At 47.6% G+C, this 17,728-nt stretch overlaps 2 protein-coding genes across 5 annotated transcripts in view; one reads left to right on the top strand and one right to left on the bottom strand.

The window, feature by feature from the left end:
- POLR1C (polymerase (RNA) I polypeptide C, 30kDa) overlaps positions 1–6,613 on the top strand; it is a 7,748-nt gene extending 1,135 nt beyond the window's left edge. Inside the window, exons 3-9 of the mRNA XM_005860977.2 lie at positions 4,497–4,604; positions 4,828–4,960; positions 5,251–5,370; positions 5,455–5,607; positions 5,754–5,903; positions 6,021–6,137; positions 6,259–6,613. Of these exons, the coding sequence (XP_005861039.1) occupies positions 4,497–4,604; positions 4,828–4,960; positions 5,251–5,370; positions 5,455–5,607; positions 5,754–5,903; positions 6,021–6,137; positions 6,259–6,377 (900 nt within the window). The 3' untranslated portion in view covers positions 6,378–6,613. The remainder of the gene's footprint in view (positions 1–4,496; positions 4,605–4,827; positions 4,961–5,250; positions 5,371–5,454; positions 5,608–5,753; positions 5,904–6,020; positions 6,138–6,258) is intronic.
- A 712-nt stretch (positions 6,614–7,325) lies between these two features.
- The window catches only part of XPO5 (exportin 5), a 50,031-nt gene continuing 39,628 nt past the window's right edge, over positions 7,326–17,728 (bottom strand). For 2 of the 4 annotated variants that reach the window (XM_005860973.2, XM_005860974.2), the window contains 11 exons: positions 16,217–16,313; positions 15,252–15,388; positions 13,480–13,577; positions 12,905–12,951; positions 12,355–12,452; positions 11,670–11,732; positions 10,283–10,365; positions 9,745–9,852; positions 9,488–9,625; positions 9,179–9,343; positions 7,326–9,011 (listed from right to left, as the gene is read on the bottom strand). In XM_005860973.2, the coding sequence (XP_005861035.1) occupies positions 8,874–9,011; positions 9,179–9,343; positions 9,488–9,625; positions 9,745–9,852; positions 10,283–10,365; positions 11,670–11,732; positions 12,355–12,452; positions 12,905–12,951; positions 13,480–13,577; positions 15,252–15,388; positions 16,217–16,313 (1,172 nt within the window). In that variant the 3' untranslated portion in view covers positions 7,326–8,873. Of the gene's footprint in view, positions 9,012–9,178; positions 9,344–9,487; positions 9,626–9,744; positions 9,853–10,282; positions 10,366–11,669; positions 11,733–12,354; positions 12,453–12,904; positions 12,952–13,479; positions 13,578–15,251; positions 15,389–16,216; positions 16,314–17,728 lie in introns of those variants that run through there. The other 2 variants (XM_014535376.1, XR_001361062.1) reach the window with 2 other exon arrangements.

Raw genomic sequence — 17,728 nt, 5'->3', positions numbered from 1 at the left:
CCTGTCACTCACAGAGCAGGGCTGATCAGGGGGTTGGGGCGCCTTCCCCTGTCACGAACAGAGTAGGGCGGATAGGGATGTTGTGGCCCCGCCCCCTGTCACACACAGAGCTGCAGGGCGATCAGGGGGTTTGGGCTCTGCCCCCTGTCACGCTGATCCAGTGCCAGGAGGCCTCGCGGCTCCGCTGATCCCGGTGCTGGGAGGCATATTACCCTTTTACTATATAGGATAGAGGCCTGGGGGCCGGCTGGTTTGCCCTGAAGGGTGTCCTGGATCAGGGTGGGGGTCCCCACTGGGGTGCCTGGCCAGCCTGGATGAGGGGATGATGGCTGTTTGCAGCTGGTCACACACCCTTCAGGGTGGGGGTCCCCACTGGGGTGCCTGGCCAGCCTGGATGAGGGGATGATGGCTGTTTGCAGCTGGTCACACACCCTTCAGGGTGGGGGTCCCCACTGGGGTGCCTGGCCAGCCTGGATGAGGGGATGATGGCTGTTTGCAGCTGGTCACACACCCTTCAGGGTGGGGGTCCCCACTGGGGTGCCTGGCCAGCCTGGATGAGGGGATGATGGCTGTTTGCAGCTGGTCACACACCCTTCAGGGTGGGGGTCCCCACTGGGGTGCCTGGCCAGTCTGGGTGAGGGGCTGAGGGCTGCTTTCAGGCTGGCGGTTGTTGACTGAAGCTCCCAACCGCTCCTTTTTTTTCTCTTTTTTTATTTTATTCTGGGCCAGCTTTAGCTCTGGCTCTAGCTCTGAGGCTTCGTATCTGGTTTGTTTGCCGTTCTATAATCGAAACAATGTATAACTTCAGCTCTGAGATCCCGGCAGGCTGAAAGCTGGTTTCTGGGGTTTTGTTTAGCTTCTTATTTGCAACATAGTACATAGTTGCTTAGAGTTGCAACTCAGAGGCCGGCAAGTCAGGCGGGGAACGTTGGAGTCTGCAGTCACTGGAGCAAGCAAGCCTCATGTTCGCTTCCAGCTGCCTGGCTGCCGGCCGCCATCTTGGCTGACAGTTAATTTGCATAAGGATATGCTGATTAGCCAATGGGAAGGGTAGCGGTCGTATGCTAATTACCATGTTTCTCTTTTATTAGTGTAGATATTTTAAATTTTTCCTCCATGTGATTTGATTTAATGCACAAATCTCCCGGAATGCACCCAATGCATCGAGGGAGATACACAGGCTTTTAGGGCTCAGGCACAGAAGCGCAGCCGGCCAGGAGGGGGAGCTCTTCCCCTGGTTCAGACAGCCATCACACGTCTCCAAATCACCCCCCACTTTACCCAATGAAAATATGCAGAGGTGAAAGAGTGAGGAATCAGGGCCGAACCCTACTATCCAAAAGAGCACAAACAAACCATGGCTTTGTGTGTTACCCTGAGAGCAGAGGTGGCCACTGAAGGCTCCTCAGAGATGATGGGGTTGTACTGAGTCATTCTGTCTTTTTTGCCCAGTGCATGTCCCTGATGGCTTTGGGGAGCCCATCTTCAGGGATGGCGTCTCTGCATTTTCAACCACTCTGAGAATGCATTACAGCGATGACCTAGAAACCAAATCCTTTTTAGGGACAAGGGCTGGTTCAGGGTTGGGGGTGTTTCTCAGGAAATGTACAGCTTTGTTTTATTGGGGGCCAGGGGACAGAGAGGCAAAGTTTAGGGGAATGGAGGGAGGCGGATTTAGAAGTGTTATTGTTTTATGCTCCAGTAAAGCTCCAAACCTTGAAGCAGGCAACTTGGCACCGAAAACGGTGCTGTTTGAAAGCTGATGGGTGAGGCATTCTGAGAAGTGGGCTGTGGAGATAAGCATCAGGAGGAAACTGCCCCGTTTGAAGTTCGCCTGCAACCGGGAAACCAAGGAGGCGGGCCGTCTATGAGCTGGACTGCAGTGTGCACACGCATGTGCTGGGAATCCAAACCCCATCCAGGGACAAACATCTCCGAAGTAAATGAAGGGTGACTTTTCTCTCTTGGGGCTCCTGTCCCCCCCCCCCGCGACGGGATGGCTCCCGAGGGCGCGGGCCCTTCCCGAGGTGTGGCGGAGCAGCAGCTGAGGGCGCTGAGCATCTTCAAGATGCGACACCAGCGTGGGGGCCGCTTCTCTTCCAGGATGTGCTGAGGCCTCCCCAGGTGAGGGGCCAAACTCAGGGCCCTGGCAGCCGCCCTGACCTGGGAGAGGAGCCTGGCCCAGGCCCTTTGGGAGCTGCAGGCCCTGGTTCTACCCCACATGGGAATCTTTTTAAAATCCTGATTTATTTAAAAAAGATTCCCAGGTGATTCTAATGTGCAGCCAAGGTTGAGAACCACTGGGATAGAGGAACGAAAGATTTCGTTAAAGAGATGACATCTGCTTGAGCCTAGAACCATGAGCAGAAGCTGAGAACAGCGAAGGGTGAGGAGAAACTAAGAAGAGAAGCCAAATTATAAGGGCTATGTGAGCCGTGCTGTGGGAATGCCCACGCAGTTCATTATTGCTAGAATATAAAGTGGATGGCGTGGCGGCTGTGGCTCAGTGGTTGAGCGTGGGCCCATGAACCAGGAGGTCACCGTTCTATTCCAGGTCAGGGCACATGCCTCGGTTGCAGCCTCATCCCCAGTAGGGGGCGTGCAGGTGGCAGCCTATTGATGTGTCTCTCACGGATGTTTCTATCCCTCTCCCTCTCTAAAAATCAGTAAAATATTTTTTTAAGAAGTATTAAAGTGGATGGCCTGGCAGCTGTGGCTCAGTGGTTGAGCGTGGGCCCATGAACCAGGAGGTCACTGTTCTATTCCAGGTCAGGGCACATGCCTGGGTTGCAGCCTCATCCCCAGTAGGGAGCATGCAGGTGGCAGCCTATTGATGTGTCTCTCTCATGGATGTTTCTATCCCTCTCCCTTTCTCTCTCTCTAAAAATCAGTAAAATATTTTTTTAAGAAATATAAAATGGATGGGTAAAAAATCAATAAAATATATTTTAAAAAAAGAAGTATAAAATGGATGGACATGAGTGGTGGGCAAGATTGAAATGTGTCTTAGGGACTGTAGGTGACAGAGCAAAGGGGAGATAGAAAGTATGTTTGGTGATTGCATTGATATGGGTTGTAAGGGGGGAGTGTAAAGTGACCTAGCTTGGGGAACTCTTTGATGAATGCGGACGTCATTCATTGATGAGAAATAGATTGGGGGACTGATGATGCATTCAGTTTCCTGCAAGTAGAGAAGTCTATCAGGCTAGTAGAATATATGTTTGAATTGAGATGCGAAGTGAGATATTTTGGGAGTTGTCAGTACAGATATTTGCTAAGACTGAGTGCGGTTGAGGTCACTCTGGAGGGGAAACTTGGGATAATGTTTACAGAGTAGGTGGAAGATAGTGAGTGAATTTAGGATTCATTAGAGAAGGAAGAAAACCAAAAGATTGGTGCTCAGAAATCAAGGCACTAGTTTGAAAAAGTAGTGCTAAATACAACAGAAAAGGCTAACAAGATAGGGTTTAGTGTCAACTGGACTAAGCAGTATGGAAGCATGTTTTCTAGAATAGTCTCTCTGCATGGTCTGGCTAGAAGCCATAATGCAGAGACACACAGAAACAACTGGTGTCCTTTGATAGATGATTGGATAAAGAAGATGTGGTACAGCCCAGCTGGTATGGCTCAGTGGTTGAGCATCGGCCTGTGAACCAGGAGGTTATGGTTCAATTCCTGGTCAGGACATGCCAGGGTTGTGGACTGGATCCCCCGTAGGGGGCGTGCAGGAGGCAGCTTATCAGTGATTTCTTCTCATCATTCATGTTTCTCTCCCTTCCTCTCTGATGGAAAGCAGCAATTGAACAAACAAGAAAAATAAATAAAACTCATAGGTACTGACAACAGTATGGTGGTTACCAGAGAGAAGGGGGTGCGGGGCGGTGAGAGGATAGTAAAGGGTAAAGGGGTCAAATATGGTGATGGAAGATGATTTGCCTTTGGGTGGTGGGTACACAATGCAATATACAGATCATGTATCCAAGAGTGTACGCTCGAAACCTGTATGATCTTATGAACCCATCACCCCAATAAATTTAAAAGTTCTCACTACTAAGATTTTGGACCAAAAAAAACATTGCAAAAAGAACAAATAAAGAATTAGGGGAGAGCCCTAGCCGGTTTGGCTCAGTGGATAGAGCATCGGCCTGTGGATTGAAGGGTCCCGGGTTCAATTCTGGTCAAGGGCACATGCCTGGGTTGCAGGCTCAATCCCCAGTGGGGGTGGCGGTGGGGGGGCGTGCAGGAGGCAGTCCATCAATGATTCTCATCATTAATATTTCTCTCGCTCTCCCTCTCCCTTCCTCTCTGAAATCAATAAAAATATATAGTTAAAAAAATTGGGGGAGAAAGGAACATCTAATGAGGGACATCTGAGCAAAGAGGTTTTTGGATGAAAAAGAATGTTAATAGTTTAAGGGGAATATCCAGGGGGAAGGTATTGACTATACAGAGAGCAAGCTTCATTTAGTGTTTTTCCATTTTTTTTTTTTTTTTAGAATTTCCGAGTGGATGTGGTACACATGGATGAAAATACATTGGAGTTTGACATGGTGGGAATTGATGCAGCCATTGCCAATGCTTTTCGGCGTATTCTGTTAGCTGAGGTACTGGGGGCATGGTGGCAGGGGTGAGTTGCGTGGGGAAACCTTGCCATTACCTCACTCGTAGAATTGTCTCAAGGTTTATTTTTCCTGAAATTTTGCTGAGCAGTTCTCCTTCTCATTTGTAAATTTTTCATCAAGCATTCTTACAGGAAGAGGTCTTTCCCTATCTGTGTCAGCAGGCAGGAGTTTATGTCTTGGTAGATGATTCTGTTTTGTTGGGCAGGTGCCAACCATGGCTGTGGAAAAGGTCCTGGTGTACAACAACACATCCATTGTCCAGGATGAGATCCTCGCTCATCGCTTGGGGCTCATTCCCATTCATGCTGATCCCCGTCTTTTTGAATATCGGAACCAAGGTGAGGGCTTGAGAAAGTGAAATTTTGGGAGAAGGGGAGTAGCTCTTTTCTGCAGAGTAGATTCTGAAATCAGACTACCTGTGTTCAAATCCTGGATCGACTATACTGTATAACCTTAGGCAACTTACTAATCTTTGGGTACATTAGTGTTATCTGTGAGAACACTTGCCTTTAGTTTGATGAATTTGTTTTAAGAGGATTAAATGAGAAATGTAATGCACTCAGGAGGGTGCCTGGCACTCAGATGTGCACTAGTCCTTCGAGAGCTGCCACCTCCTCTCTTTGTGCAGGAGATGAAGAAGGCACAGAAATAGACACTCTGCAGTTTCGGCTGCAGGTCAGGTGTACTCGGAACCCCCACGCTGCTAAAGATTCCTCTGACCCCAATGAACTCTATGTGAACCACAAAGGTGAGTGTTGGTAGTGTGACAGAGGGCCTACCTGTTGGGTGCTAATTTTAGGGACTGAGGTCTTTTGATGTGCTTCTCTTCCAGTGTACACCAGGCACATGACATGGGTTCCCCTGGGGAACCAGGCTGACCTCTTCCCGGAGGGCACCATCCGACCAGTGCATGATGATATCCTCATTGCTCAGCTGCGGCCTGGCCAGGAGATTGACCTACTCATGCACTGTGTCAAGGGCATTGGTGAGAACCCCATGAGCTGCCCTGGGGAGGAAGGCAGTTTGAATACAGTGGGGTGAGGTGTGGCTAAGGGACTCAGCTAAGATGTCACTGCCAGGCGTTTGGGGATGTCAGGAAGGGTTTTCGCACAGGCTCTGATTCCCTTCTAGGTAAAGATCATGCCAAGTTTTCACCTGTGGCAACAGCCAGTTACAGGCTCCTGCCGGACATCACACTGTTGGAGCCCGTGGAAGGGGAGGCAGCTGAAGAGCTGAGCCGGTGCTTCTCGCCTGGTGTTATCGAGGTGCATGAAGTCCAAGGTATGTGGTATTTGGGATGCTGTTCAGGCCAGGGCGTAAGGTGTATTTTCTTTGAAAGTAGCAGAGAGAATGAAAGCTCTGGGCTCGTGTGTTTATAACATGGTTTGTTTTCATTAGGTAAAAAGGTGGCCAGGGTTGCCAATCCCCGGCTAGATACCTTCAGCAGGGAAGTCTTCCGGAATGAGAAGCTGAAGAAGGTTGTACGGCTGGCTCGGGTTCGGGACCATTATATCTGTGAGTATCCAGTTTGCAGGGAGTGGTGGGGGGCAGCTCTTTGGTGCTATAGCTTCCTTGCAGAGTTCAGATGTAAAATCTAGCAAGCGGTCTAGGCTAAACTGTCTGTTTTGGTTCTCAGTCTCTGTCGAGTCAACAGGGGTATTGCCACCTGATGTGCTGGTGAGCGAAGCCATCAAGGTACTGATGGGCAAGTGCCGGCGGTTCTTGGATGAACTAGATGCAGTTCAGATGGACTGAGGCTTGCAGACTCAGTGGCACAACTGGGCTTGGATGCTCCTGAGGCACGCTGAAGATTTTGGGTTCTGACCTGCCACAGGCCTGCTGTAGAGAGCCTAGTGTGACTAGGTGTTCTGAGTTTTCTGGGACAATTCCAGCTTTATTTTAGTCAATACATTTTGTTAAATGTGTCACAAAATGTGACTTTTATGCCTTTATAAGGCCTCCATGTAAATAAATTCACATCCAAACAAAAAGTGTTTTGTCTGAAACTACTTCAGGTAGATTCACAAATATGCGGCCTCAGTTCAAATAGGTTTGGCGCTAACAGCATGCTGGTCTCAGATGTCATTGCAGGTTAGGGCCAACAAGGCCTACATGGGAAATGACAAATTGAGGTGTTTTCTGGGGACACAGTCAGAAAATACTGTATGCCACTTAACCTACCTCTTGGATACTTGAGGAAATGGCTGATAGAGAACCACATGAGTGCCTGGCCAGTATGGCTCAGCAGTTGAGGGTCCACTCAGGAACTAAGGTCACTGGCTCAGTTCCCGGCCAGGCCACACACCCGGGTTGCTGGCTCGATCCCCAGTAGGGGGCATGCAGGAGGCAGCTATCAATTACTCTCTCGGCTCGATCCCCAGTAGGGGGCATGCAAGAGGCAGCTATCAATTACTCTCTCGTTGATGTTTCTATCTCTTTTCCTCTCCCTTTCTCTCTGAAATCAATACAAATATTATATAAAAAGAAACACATAAGGAAGAATAGCAATTCCCTTTGGACTATCAGGGACAGGTCCAGAGCCACCAATGACAGCACTGAGAGTGGTGTGGGCTGCCTGGTCTACATTTGTCAGGGATAGAAATCTTTCTAGCCTGACAGAGCATGTCCATCAGTTCTTCCTCTCCACTCTTATGGCATAGTGACCCTGAAGTACGTCACTAGTTTGAAACAGTCAGATGGGGCTTTCTGTATGAAATTGAGATTTTTTTATTGACATGCAGATGTGCTTTAGAGTTATGTTTCTACAAAAAGGTTCTATAAACAATAGAAAACTTCTAGCATGAAGTCACAAGATGTTAAAAATAGTACAACACAATAAATACAACTATGCCCTCCACAGCCCCACTACAGAGAGGAGGAGACAGCTAACAGGTTTGGAGGGAACCATGCTTTGAGATGGCCTTCACAGTTGACAAGCCCAGAGTACCACCCCCGGGACGTGGGACAAGTATGTGCCATAGAAACAGCTATACCAGACACCAAGTCCTGTTTCCCCAGCTTCTCTCTTTCTGAGCCTCCCCTGCCTGGGGGCCAGCTCCAGCTAAAAGCTGCAGCTTCAGCCCACACTGCTCCACTCAGTCCTCACTGAAACCTTCGTCAGTGGATTGATGACAGCCCTGTCTTTTTGCAGAACACATGGACACACACTATATAGTTTCTGTATGGATTAAGCTTGTCTATGGCCAGCAATGACCTCAAGGCTAGGGTCCTGCATCCATGTATCCTAGGCTTAGAGGACCATCCAGTGATCTCTAGAATGGACTGGAGACTCACATTAGGAAGGCATATTTCCTTTTGGAAATGGCCCATGAGAGAAGTGGCCAGGGACCGGAAAGGCCATGAGATTTTTGAAGGCACCTGGACTCAGCTAGTCCTACGAGAGACCAGTGGCTTTGCTAGCTGCTTGTCACAGATGTAGCCTAGTTGGTCTGGATTATCCTTAGATGCCAGTGGCATCACGTGACACTAGATGGGGTACTGAGGCTCTTGTGCCTGAGTAGACCCTGGGGCTGGGGAAACCACATTGAGAGGTCATTCAAGGAAGGGCATGTGTGAGCTCTAAGGGGAATGTTAGCACTACTGATGCTGACCCAGCCCCGGTCCCTGAAGGTACACTTGATACTGCGTCCAGAGCTTAGCAGTAGCCTATACCATGGATCCCATCAGCTGACCAGATTCTTGCTCAAACAGTGAGGAAACTGGCCAAATTCAGCACTCAGCACCTGACCCACACATGCCCCTGGGGGATGGGGAAGGCTTCCTGCCAGCCCAGCAGCTTGGGGACTCAGTGGGACTTGCAGTGGTCCAGGAGAAACTCTCTGGTACAAGTCGTTCAGGGCTAAGCCCTTGCCACAAGGTCGGCTAGTTGCAGTGTTGGGTGTAGCACCCCTAGTTACCACTCTGCACATGTGTATGGCTGCATGGGGGCGGGAGAGCTTGGGGAGAAGGGCTGCTCTGCTCTAGCTTTTCTCTCTTGGAAAAGCCAAACTCCAAGTAGAATGGGAGATACCTGGGAGGTCTAGACAGCGTGGTGTAAGCCCTAACTCCCTTTTTGGACTTTAGTATAATTACTTCTAGCCCTGCACAGGGCCCACTCTCCAGCTCCAGACCTGGATCTCTCCAGGCTGACCATGGTGGTAAGTGAGGTGGCAGTGGAGAGGGGCCTAGAGATTAGCTACAAAGGAGAAGAGATGACAATAAAGGCCAAGGAAGAATGCCCAAAAGCTTGATTCACGGTTCAAAGATGGTGGCCAGGCCGCCCTCCTCTTTGTCTAGCACCTCCGTCTCCAACACTGGTTTTGGTTTTTTGAAAAGGGATGGAAGATTCTTAATGTGAACTTCTTTCCGGAACTGCTCTCCCAAAGGTTTCTGTGGAAAACAAATGAGAAAGAACTAATGCTGGACCCTGATAGTGGGTTGTTTTAAAGGCAATCTCACCATACTGGTCAATGAATACAGCTGGTTTCTGGTTTGCCTGAACACATCATCTAAGACCGCAAGGTGGTTGGGAGCACAAAGGAAGGTGCATGACCTACCCCAATACAACCAGCAATGAGGCGTTTGAATTGGTCCTTCCTGCGCTTGTCAGCAACTTTCTGCAGAGAGGGGTTCAAAAGCTTGCAGTCAAACTGGTCCAGAGAGTCTTTCTGTATTTCAGGGATCTGCTCCATAACAGCTCTTATCTCCAGGTACCTGGGACGCTGAGAAGTAAGGATAAACCCACTAAATGGAGTGGGTTTGGGCTCTGCCACTTCCCCCATGCAGCACTAGCAACTTGGCAGCTGCCTACACTTAGAGTAAGGCCTGCTGTGAAGGGTGAAGCCTGGCTGTCCTGCCCGACTCACCAGCGCCTCGTAGATCTGGAAAGCCAGGTGCACGAGTGAAGCCATGCAGCCTTCATGCTGCCCGTGCGTCTGCAAGCCCTTCAGCACACTGCTGAAAAGCCATGTCACAGCATCTGCGAGCAGTGTCCCTGTCAGCACCTGGGGAGACAGCTATATTGAGGGCCAAAGTGGGACGCTGAAGGCCCCAGCACCCCAATTCCTCCAAATGATTCAGTCAATCCTTATGACCCAAACCTTGAAGGGGCAAATAACCATACTTGTTTGAGGAGGGGCCAGCACAGCTGGGTAGTCGTCCTCTGGCAGGACAGAGTATCCCTCCAGGCCAGGGAATTGAAGGCTGTAATCAATAGCGCCGTACAAACATCCTAGGAAAAGGATGAACGATTACAATGGGAAAGTAAACACAACTTTCTCTGAGCATTATGTATCAGGAGCTGGAGTTTTAATAGTAGGTAAGCAGGAAAATGATAAGAGAAGTGGGCTTATTTCCTCTCTATGTAGATCAGACAGTCAAAAAGAAAAAACAACCAATATAGAAGAGGAAACCTGCGTACAGGAAGGAGACAGAGCTCGGGCCTGCTTCTGAGTTTTTCTGAGAGCCTTTGCCCACAGCAACAAGGGAGACAACATGGCCTTGAGCTTTTCCCACGCTTTTCTCAAACTTCAGGAACCAGGAACTTAGCTCATATAAAGGAGCATTACCCCAAAACTTTTCTGAAGGCATCACAGAGTGAGAACAGTGGAAGCTGGCTCCACAGCTGGAGAAGGAGAAACATCACCTTGCCCTCCACCCACCTCGTGCTTCATTAGGCATTTGCCCAGGTCTGTAAGCTCTGCCATGGCCGAGGGGGTTACCTCTGTGGCCATCATCTCTTCATCTGTAAGCAGAGAGCAGAATGTTAACTCCAGCCTTTCAGAGCAGAGCAGACTCTCCTGTCCTGACAGAAGCTCGCAGGATGCAGGAGAGTTCAGTAGCCTGGGCTGACTGGCGGCTGAGTCAAGCCTCATGAAAGGGTACAGAAGCCATTGCCCATGGCAGATCTAGAGAGCCATCTAGCTGTACATTTGGGAAACGGTGGGAAGTGAGGTTTTCTGGATGGTTACTTAAAAAGCTGCCATTGGTGAGGAGCTTGTCATTGAACAAATATATGAAGACCTACTGTAGTAGACACTAATTTAGTTACTGGGGATATCACAGGAATAGCACAAAGTCCCTTCCCTGGTGGGAGCTGACATTCTAGTGAGACACACAAATAATAAATGAATTCATAAATAATAGGTGACATCATAAAAAAACAAAAGTAACATCAGATAGTGGTAAGTGCCTGAAGAAAAATAGAGCAGAGGATTTGCTAGCTGGTTTGGCTAAGTGGATGGAGCGTTGGCCCGTGGGCTGAAGGGTCCCAAGTTCGATTCCGGCCAAGGGCATGTACCTTGGTTGCAGGCTTGATTCCAGGCCCTGTTTGGGCACGTGTGGGAGGAAACCAATCGATGTTTCTCTCTGTCTCACCCCTTCCCTTCCACTCTATCTAAAAATCAATGGAAGCCCGGCAGTGTGGCTCATTGGTTGAGCATAGACCTATGAACCAGGAGGTTATGGTTTGATTTCCAGTCAAGGCACATGCCTGGGTTGTGGACTTGATCCCTGGGGGGGGGGGGGGGGGGCGTGCAAGAGACAGCTGATCAATGTTTCTCTCTCATTGATGTTTCTATCTCTCTATCCCTCTCCCGTCCCTTCCTCTCTCTAAAATCAATAAAAATATATTTTAAAATAAATAAATACCAATGGAAAAATATCCTTGGGTTAGGATTAACAACAAAACAGAAAAATAGAGCAGAGAATATAGCATGGTTGGAGTTGCTATTTTTGATAAGTTGGTCATGGAAGACTTATTGGAGGTTAACATTTGAGCAGAGACCCAAATGAAACAAGGGAACAGGCCATGTATATAGTTGGGAGGAAAAATCATTCTAGAGGAAACAGCCAGTGCAAGGGCTCTGAGATGGAGTATAGTTTGGAGGAATCCAGCAAGGCGGCCAGCAGAGATGAAATCTAGATGTACAACATCCCATCCACATCAGACCCAGGGAAAAAGTTTCTACCAGAACCGACCTGGCTACAGAAGGGACAATATTTAGGAGCCTAAGGGTAGACCTCTTAAGGGCCATGCAACAGACTCACCATCTCCATCTGCAGGGGGAGCAGCACTGTGGTCAGCACCTTTCTTTGAAACACAGCACACCGCTAAAGCAAGAAAGCAGGGTTACTGGCTTGTTACCACCAGACAACAGCCATCTCAGGCCAACAGATCCCAAACTGTCTCTGGGCAGATGAGGAGGGGAGAAAGTGAGGTACTGTCCAGGAACATCAGCTTCACCAACAGAAATGAAGGCATTTGACCAGACTTCTGATCCCTCTTCAAGTTAGATTAACTGGAGGGAAATTACAGAATTCCCTGAGACTAAGTGACCAGGAGAGGATACCTGATACATCTTTGGTCTACTTTGCATCACAAACAAATGAAATGACCCAAAAAAGAAAAATTAACCACCTTTATGTCCAAGAATTAAAAATTTCCCCCTATTTTGACAAAGTTAGAAGTTATTCCTACCATTAATCTGAATTCCTCCTGCTATTTTAGACCATTTCCTCATATTCTGGCCTTAGTATGAACAAATATAATTCAGTTTGCCATTCATAAAATGTTCAGAGGTTGATTTAAGGACTACCTTGTTTCTACCTAGTGAATTATTTCTCACCAACCTGTTAGTATTTGCTGCAAACATGCCTTAATGGGGTTGGGTGGGTGACCAGTTCTTTCTCCAGAAAAATTCTCTACTTCCCCTGGTTCCCACATGCCACTTACTGATTAGGTCCATGACTTCTCGGGTTAACATCCTCACCAGCTGCTCCTCTAGCATCTCTTGAGACTCTGGGTTTTCCTCTGAAGTCTCATCTTCTCCACTGCAGAACACCAGAGGGTCAAGGTTCCATGAAGTGCAAAAAAGCGAAGGATAAGAAATGCAGTGACCCTAACTAAACTGTGCCCTGTTCCTTCTCCTGGCGTGCTTCTGGTCTGCATTCCATGCACATGTTGGGAATGGACAGCATGATCCATTGAGGAACATGACCTGTGACTATATCCAGTTGGCAGAGAGTACTGGATCAAAAGCCTAAGTGGCTAAGAAGTCTCAGCATTCTCCTAAGGCAGCTGAAGGTCCCCCTATGAAGTCTGAGTCTTATCTGAGTCCGCCTAAAGGTCACGGACAAGCCACCTATCATTCATCTAGGCTGAGAATGACTATAACCCACTGCTGTTCTAGCCCTGGGACAGCGGAAACCGCCTCTCCCCTCTGATCTTCCCCCACCCCAGCTTGGCTCCAGCTCATCCACCAAGGAGAAGAGATGCTCCTTACCACAGCAGGCTCCTCTGGTTGATGACTTGCCACTTTTGGGAAAGCCTCTGGGAAAACAAAAAGGAAGGAAGTGCTAGTACTGCGTAGAAGGTTGGAGCAGATAATATCTAAGGTACTTCATGATTAAAATTAGCCAAGGATGACTGCAGGCATCAAAGACAGAGCCTTGGGAGGCCCACAGGCTAAAAAACCAGGTATGGTTTCTGTAACCTCCCACACCCCTAACGAGGGCAGCAAATTACACATCTTTGCTTGGAATTCCTGAGTCACTCTGGACACATCTGTTCTCTACCCAGCTGGCCCCTTGCTTAATTCCAGAGTCAGAGAAACAGAACCAGGGGAGGCACTCCTCTGATCACCTTTCCTCAGGAAACAGGAAGTTAGGAGCAGACGCCGACTCTGCAGGTGTTTTGTGGGCAATTAAACCAGTTTAGTTCTTGGGGGGCTGCTTAGTCCACTGCAGCAAGGACGAGCTGGTTGCACAGACATCCTGGTAAGGCTAGGAAACACTTCCAGAAGCTCCTGACTTGCAAGACTCCTGAGAGGCCACGCCCCTTTCCTGACCAATCTCTTACCATGTGGAGGTAGGTGAACAGAGGTCCGAGGATGGGAGACACCAGGGCTTCATAGTGCTCTGGGGGGCAGAAGAGCACCAGAGGCTTCACAAAGACCCATGCCACAGCAGGTTAAGAAGCTTTAGTACATGAGCACATGCCTTCTCATTCTAAAGCACCCTTATGTGTCAGGCAACAGGTCGAATTCTTGGGCAGAGTCAACCGACAAAGGACTTGCAAGATGCCAAGAACATCCTCATCTTCAGGCTCTTTTCTGAAAATCCTACGCTGCATGGATACTCATTTCCATGATATATTTAGTTTCACTGTCCTTTCTACCAGGCTGCATGTTTTAGGCACTGAGTTGTCTGAAAGTAGGGCGGAAAATAGGAGGGACATTCTTGCGATAAACTCTCTTTCACTATTCTCCTTATAACGCAGGGAAAAAAGATACTAAACAAAAGATTAAAAAAAAAAATCCAAATGACAATGAAGTACGAGAGTGCAATTTCAAAGAGGAAGCACCTGACAAAATATACAAAAAGGATGAAAGTGAGATGGTAGCCCTAGCTGGTTTGGCTCAGTGGATAGAGCATCGGCCTGCGGACTGAAGGGTCCCGGGTTTGATTCTGGTCAAGGGCATATGCCCGGGTTGCTGGCTCAATCCCCTGTAGGGGGCATGCAGGAGGCAGCTGATCAATGATTCTCTCATCATTGATGTTTCTCTCTCCCCCCCTTTCCCTTCCTCCCGGAAATCAATAAAAGTTTAAAAAAAAAAAAAAAGGGGGCATGGTAAGGATTTGTGCCTAGCAATGAGCTTTCAAGCCCCCCTGGACTGCCTTCCCATTATTTACTTCCATCTTCTTGTCCTTTTTTTTTTCTTCAATCCTCACGAAAACAATATCTCTATATTTAAAAGGCAAAGTGACTGACCATATGTCCGACCGACCGACCAGCTGTTACATATGATGCGCACTGGCAATTTAAAAAGTAAATTGCATGCATGTGCAATACATATAAAGCTCTCGCTGGCACCAATCACACGTGTGTGTTTTGATCTGTCATTGTCAATCATGAATTTGGTTGACACTCCTATTATAAAGGGCAAATGGCGACATTACTAGTAAAATATTTCTTCTAATTAATTTCCTTTCCATGTGCATGAATCCGTGCACTGGGCCACTAGTATATATAAATATTTTTGTTAATCCTCACTGAACGATATTTTCCCATTGAATTTTAGAGAGAGTGGGAGGGAAAAACAGAAACATTGATGTGAGAGAAACACATCAATTGGTTGCCTCCTGCATGCACCCTGACCAGGGCCCGGGTGGGGAGGAGCCTGCAACCAAGGTATATGCCCTTGACTAGAATCGAATCTGGGACCCTTTGGTCCACAGGCTGATTCTCTACCATTGAGCCAAACCGGCTAGGGCACCGAAGGATATTTTTATTGATTTTAGAGAAAAAGGGAGAAGGAGAGAGAGGGAGTGACAAGGAGGGAGGGAGAAACATTGATTGGTTGCCTCCCAGACATGCCCTGACCAGGAATCAAATCCGAAACCTAGGTATGTGCCCTGAGTGGGAATCGAACCTGCAACTTTTTTGGTGAGCGGGATAATGCTCAACCGAGCCACCCAGCCGGACAATCTTCTTGTCCTTTTAACATGGTTATTATATATTTAGATATAAGATTCCATCTATTCCATGCAGCTCAGCTCTGCCTCCTCCAGTGCCTATGAACTGTTCCTGTATTCGATCTTCTGGGTTAGCTAGGGACTTTGAAAGGATATGAAGCATGGGTCTGAGGCGGTAGTCAGGAATATTGTTCAAATTGACGAAGGCTGAGCTCAGGAGCTGGGTAGCCAGGTGCTCCACGCTGTAGAAGTCCTGCTGCATGGAAGGGCCTGCCTTCCCCAGGATATGGAAACTGTAAGGGAAATAACAGGCAATGACACATTCAACATCTACTGCCAGCCCGACTGCCCTGGGAAATCTCTGTGCCATGGATTTTTGGTACAGAGACTTCTAGTCTACAATAAGACTTCTCAGCTAGAAGAGCAATTATATTTACTCCTTATGAGAACTTTAACATAATTAGTGTACTTCAAAGATGTGGACTTAATCTTTTATTAAAAGTGAAAATAACACCCATTGCCTCCCACTCTTAAGGAAACTTCTTGATAGCAGGTTCAGCATCTTTTGAAAGCCAGTTGTTGGTATCCTTTGGTACCCAATATCAACAGTAGCCTTCATTATTTCCTAAGTAATACAGATTTACAATGGAGAGCCTCTTGTTAGCTTGGCTGATTAGAGCTCTGGGTCAGTGAGGCCGAGGCTGTGGCAGTGTACAGAGGGCCACTCACCTCCCCGCCCCACAACTCAGACCTGAAAGCAAAATCTGGCCAGCCACCTCCCAGTATCCCATAAAAGGCAGGCCTTGCATCGTGAGGGCTGAGAAAATGCATCCTTTCCACTGTATCTTCTGCTTTGGTCTCATCATTTTATGTATCGGAAACAGACACGTTGGACATACTAGTAAACTATCAAGTCACAGCTAGGGCTGAGGCACATGAGACAATTATAAAAGAGCAAATGTAAGAAAACTGTTCATTTTGACTTGACACTAGAATTAGTTCCTTGTCAAAATTTTGCCTCATCTTACCTGACTCTAATTCTAGATCAAAAGTCCAACCATGGCCTTTCCTACACAACACACGTCTAGGAAGAGAATGTGGAGGCTGCATTGGTTCATTACCAGTTCTCATAGAGGGTGGAGAAGAAGCGCTGCATTCTTTCCAAGACCGTTTTGTAAACAGGAGAGTCGTTCAGTTCCAAGAGAGGCTGAGGTAATCCTACAGAGAAACACAGGTCAGGTGCACGCTGCCCCACTGCCGAGTCCCAACTTACCCACACAGCGCGATCACAGGCAGATGTGGTTGGGGGTGGGGGGGTGAGGAGCGTTATAAATGCCAAGCAGCTGGCCAAGTCTTCTACCAGCTGGAGGTGCCAAGAGCTCTACTGTCTTGGTAGGAAAAGGTGAAAGCTATTTAAGGACCCAGGACTTGAGCTAGACCTGGATACCCCAACTTTCGCTTGGGTTTCTCCAGATGGAACTTGTACCAAAACACACAATGACAATCAAAACGATCTCTCCACAAGGAAGGGGGGCCTCCCTTTTTAAGTGTGGAACCTCTTTTTCAAGCTAAATTTCATGCAAAGCCCAAGATGACAACAGATGAACATGAAAACCACTTACCTAGGTATAATAATTGCCTTATATACTCCTAATCAGAGGTTATTTTATATGTCAAGTCTTGCTCATGGTTGGAAGCTGCCAGAAGGAACTGTTTGTCCTTTCTAGTATGGTTTGGTTGGCCATATATTCCTACAGCAGGAGTTCCTGGTTTAATGTGAATAACTGAATGCAAGGGTGTGTGTGTGTGTGTGTGTGAAGCAACACCTACTTTTTATAATGGCAAAACATTTCTTGGCAGTTTTATTTTTACTGGTTTCTGCAACATGGACCTTACGTGTAGTGGTGCCAAAGGAAATGGCCCAGGACCACGTAGGCCAAGACAGACATAAGCTCTGGAAAGGCCAACTAACACCCTTCCTCTGGTTAACATGCTTACTGGATTGCTTATCCACAGCTAGGCCCAAGGTTATGGCTGGGAACGAAGAGATACTGTGGGGGTAGTGACAAAGCTCAGAGCCAGCATGAAGCTTCAGAGACAGGCACAAGGTTTAGACAACTATGGATGTCTTCAGCTCTAAGTTCTAACCATCAGGGCCTTGCTGTCTCTCGTTCCAGCCACATGAGTCGGCCCTCTCTATTTCCTGGACACACCAAGCTCGTTCCTGCCTTAGCATCTTGTATCTGTTTGCCCAGAATGCTCAGCTTCTCCTCTTGTTAGCTCCTACTCATCCTTCACGTCTCCACTGGGGGGCAATCTTCTGACTCCTCCCCAACACGTAGTCTCTCAATCATTTCCTTCACAGCACATGTCACAATTATGACTTAGTTATTTGCTAGTGGGAAAAATGAGTTAAAGCAACATTCTAATCCAGGAAACATGGCTTAGAAAGTATTCCTTAAAATTTTTTGATAACATATTACTGATAAAAGCTATCTAAGCTTGTTTTAATATTTTTCCCCCCTATACATAAAAGGCATAAAATTATGCTAATATACTTCAGGTAAAAAAACTATGGTTTATTTACAATCTAAAGGATCTAACACACATCACTACCTGGAGGGGCTAATGTG

This window comes from Myotis brandtii, unplaced genomic scaffold, assembly GCF_000412655.1.
Source record: "Myotis brandtii unplaced genomic scaffold, ASM41265v1 scaffold143, whole genome shotgun sequence".
NCBI classification, from domain to species: Eukaryota; Metazoa; Chordata; class Mammalia; order Chiroptera; family Vespertilionidae; genus Myotis; species Myotis brandtii.
The sequence above is the reverse complement of the archived record's forward strand: the minus strand, read 5'-3'. Positions and strand labels throughout refer to the sequence as shown.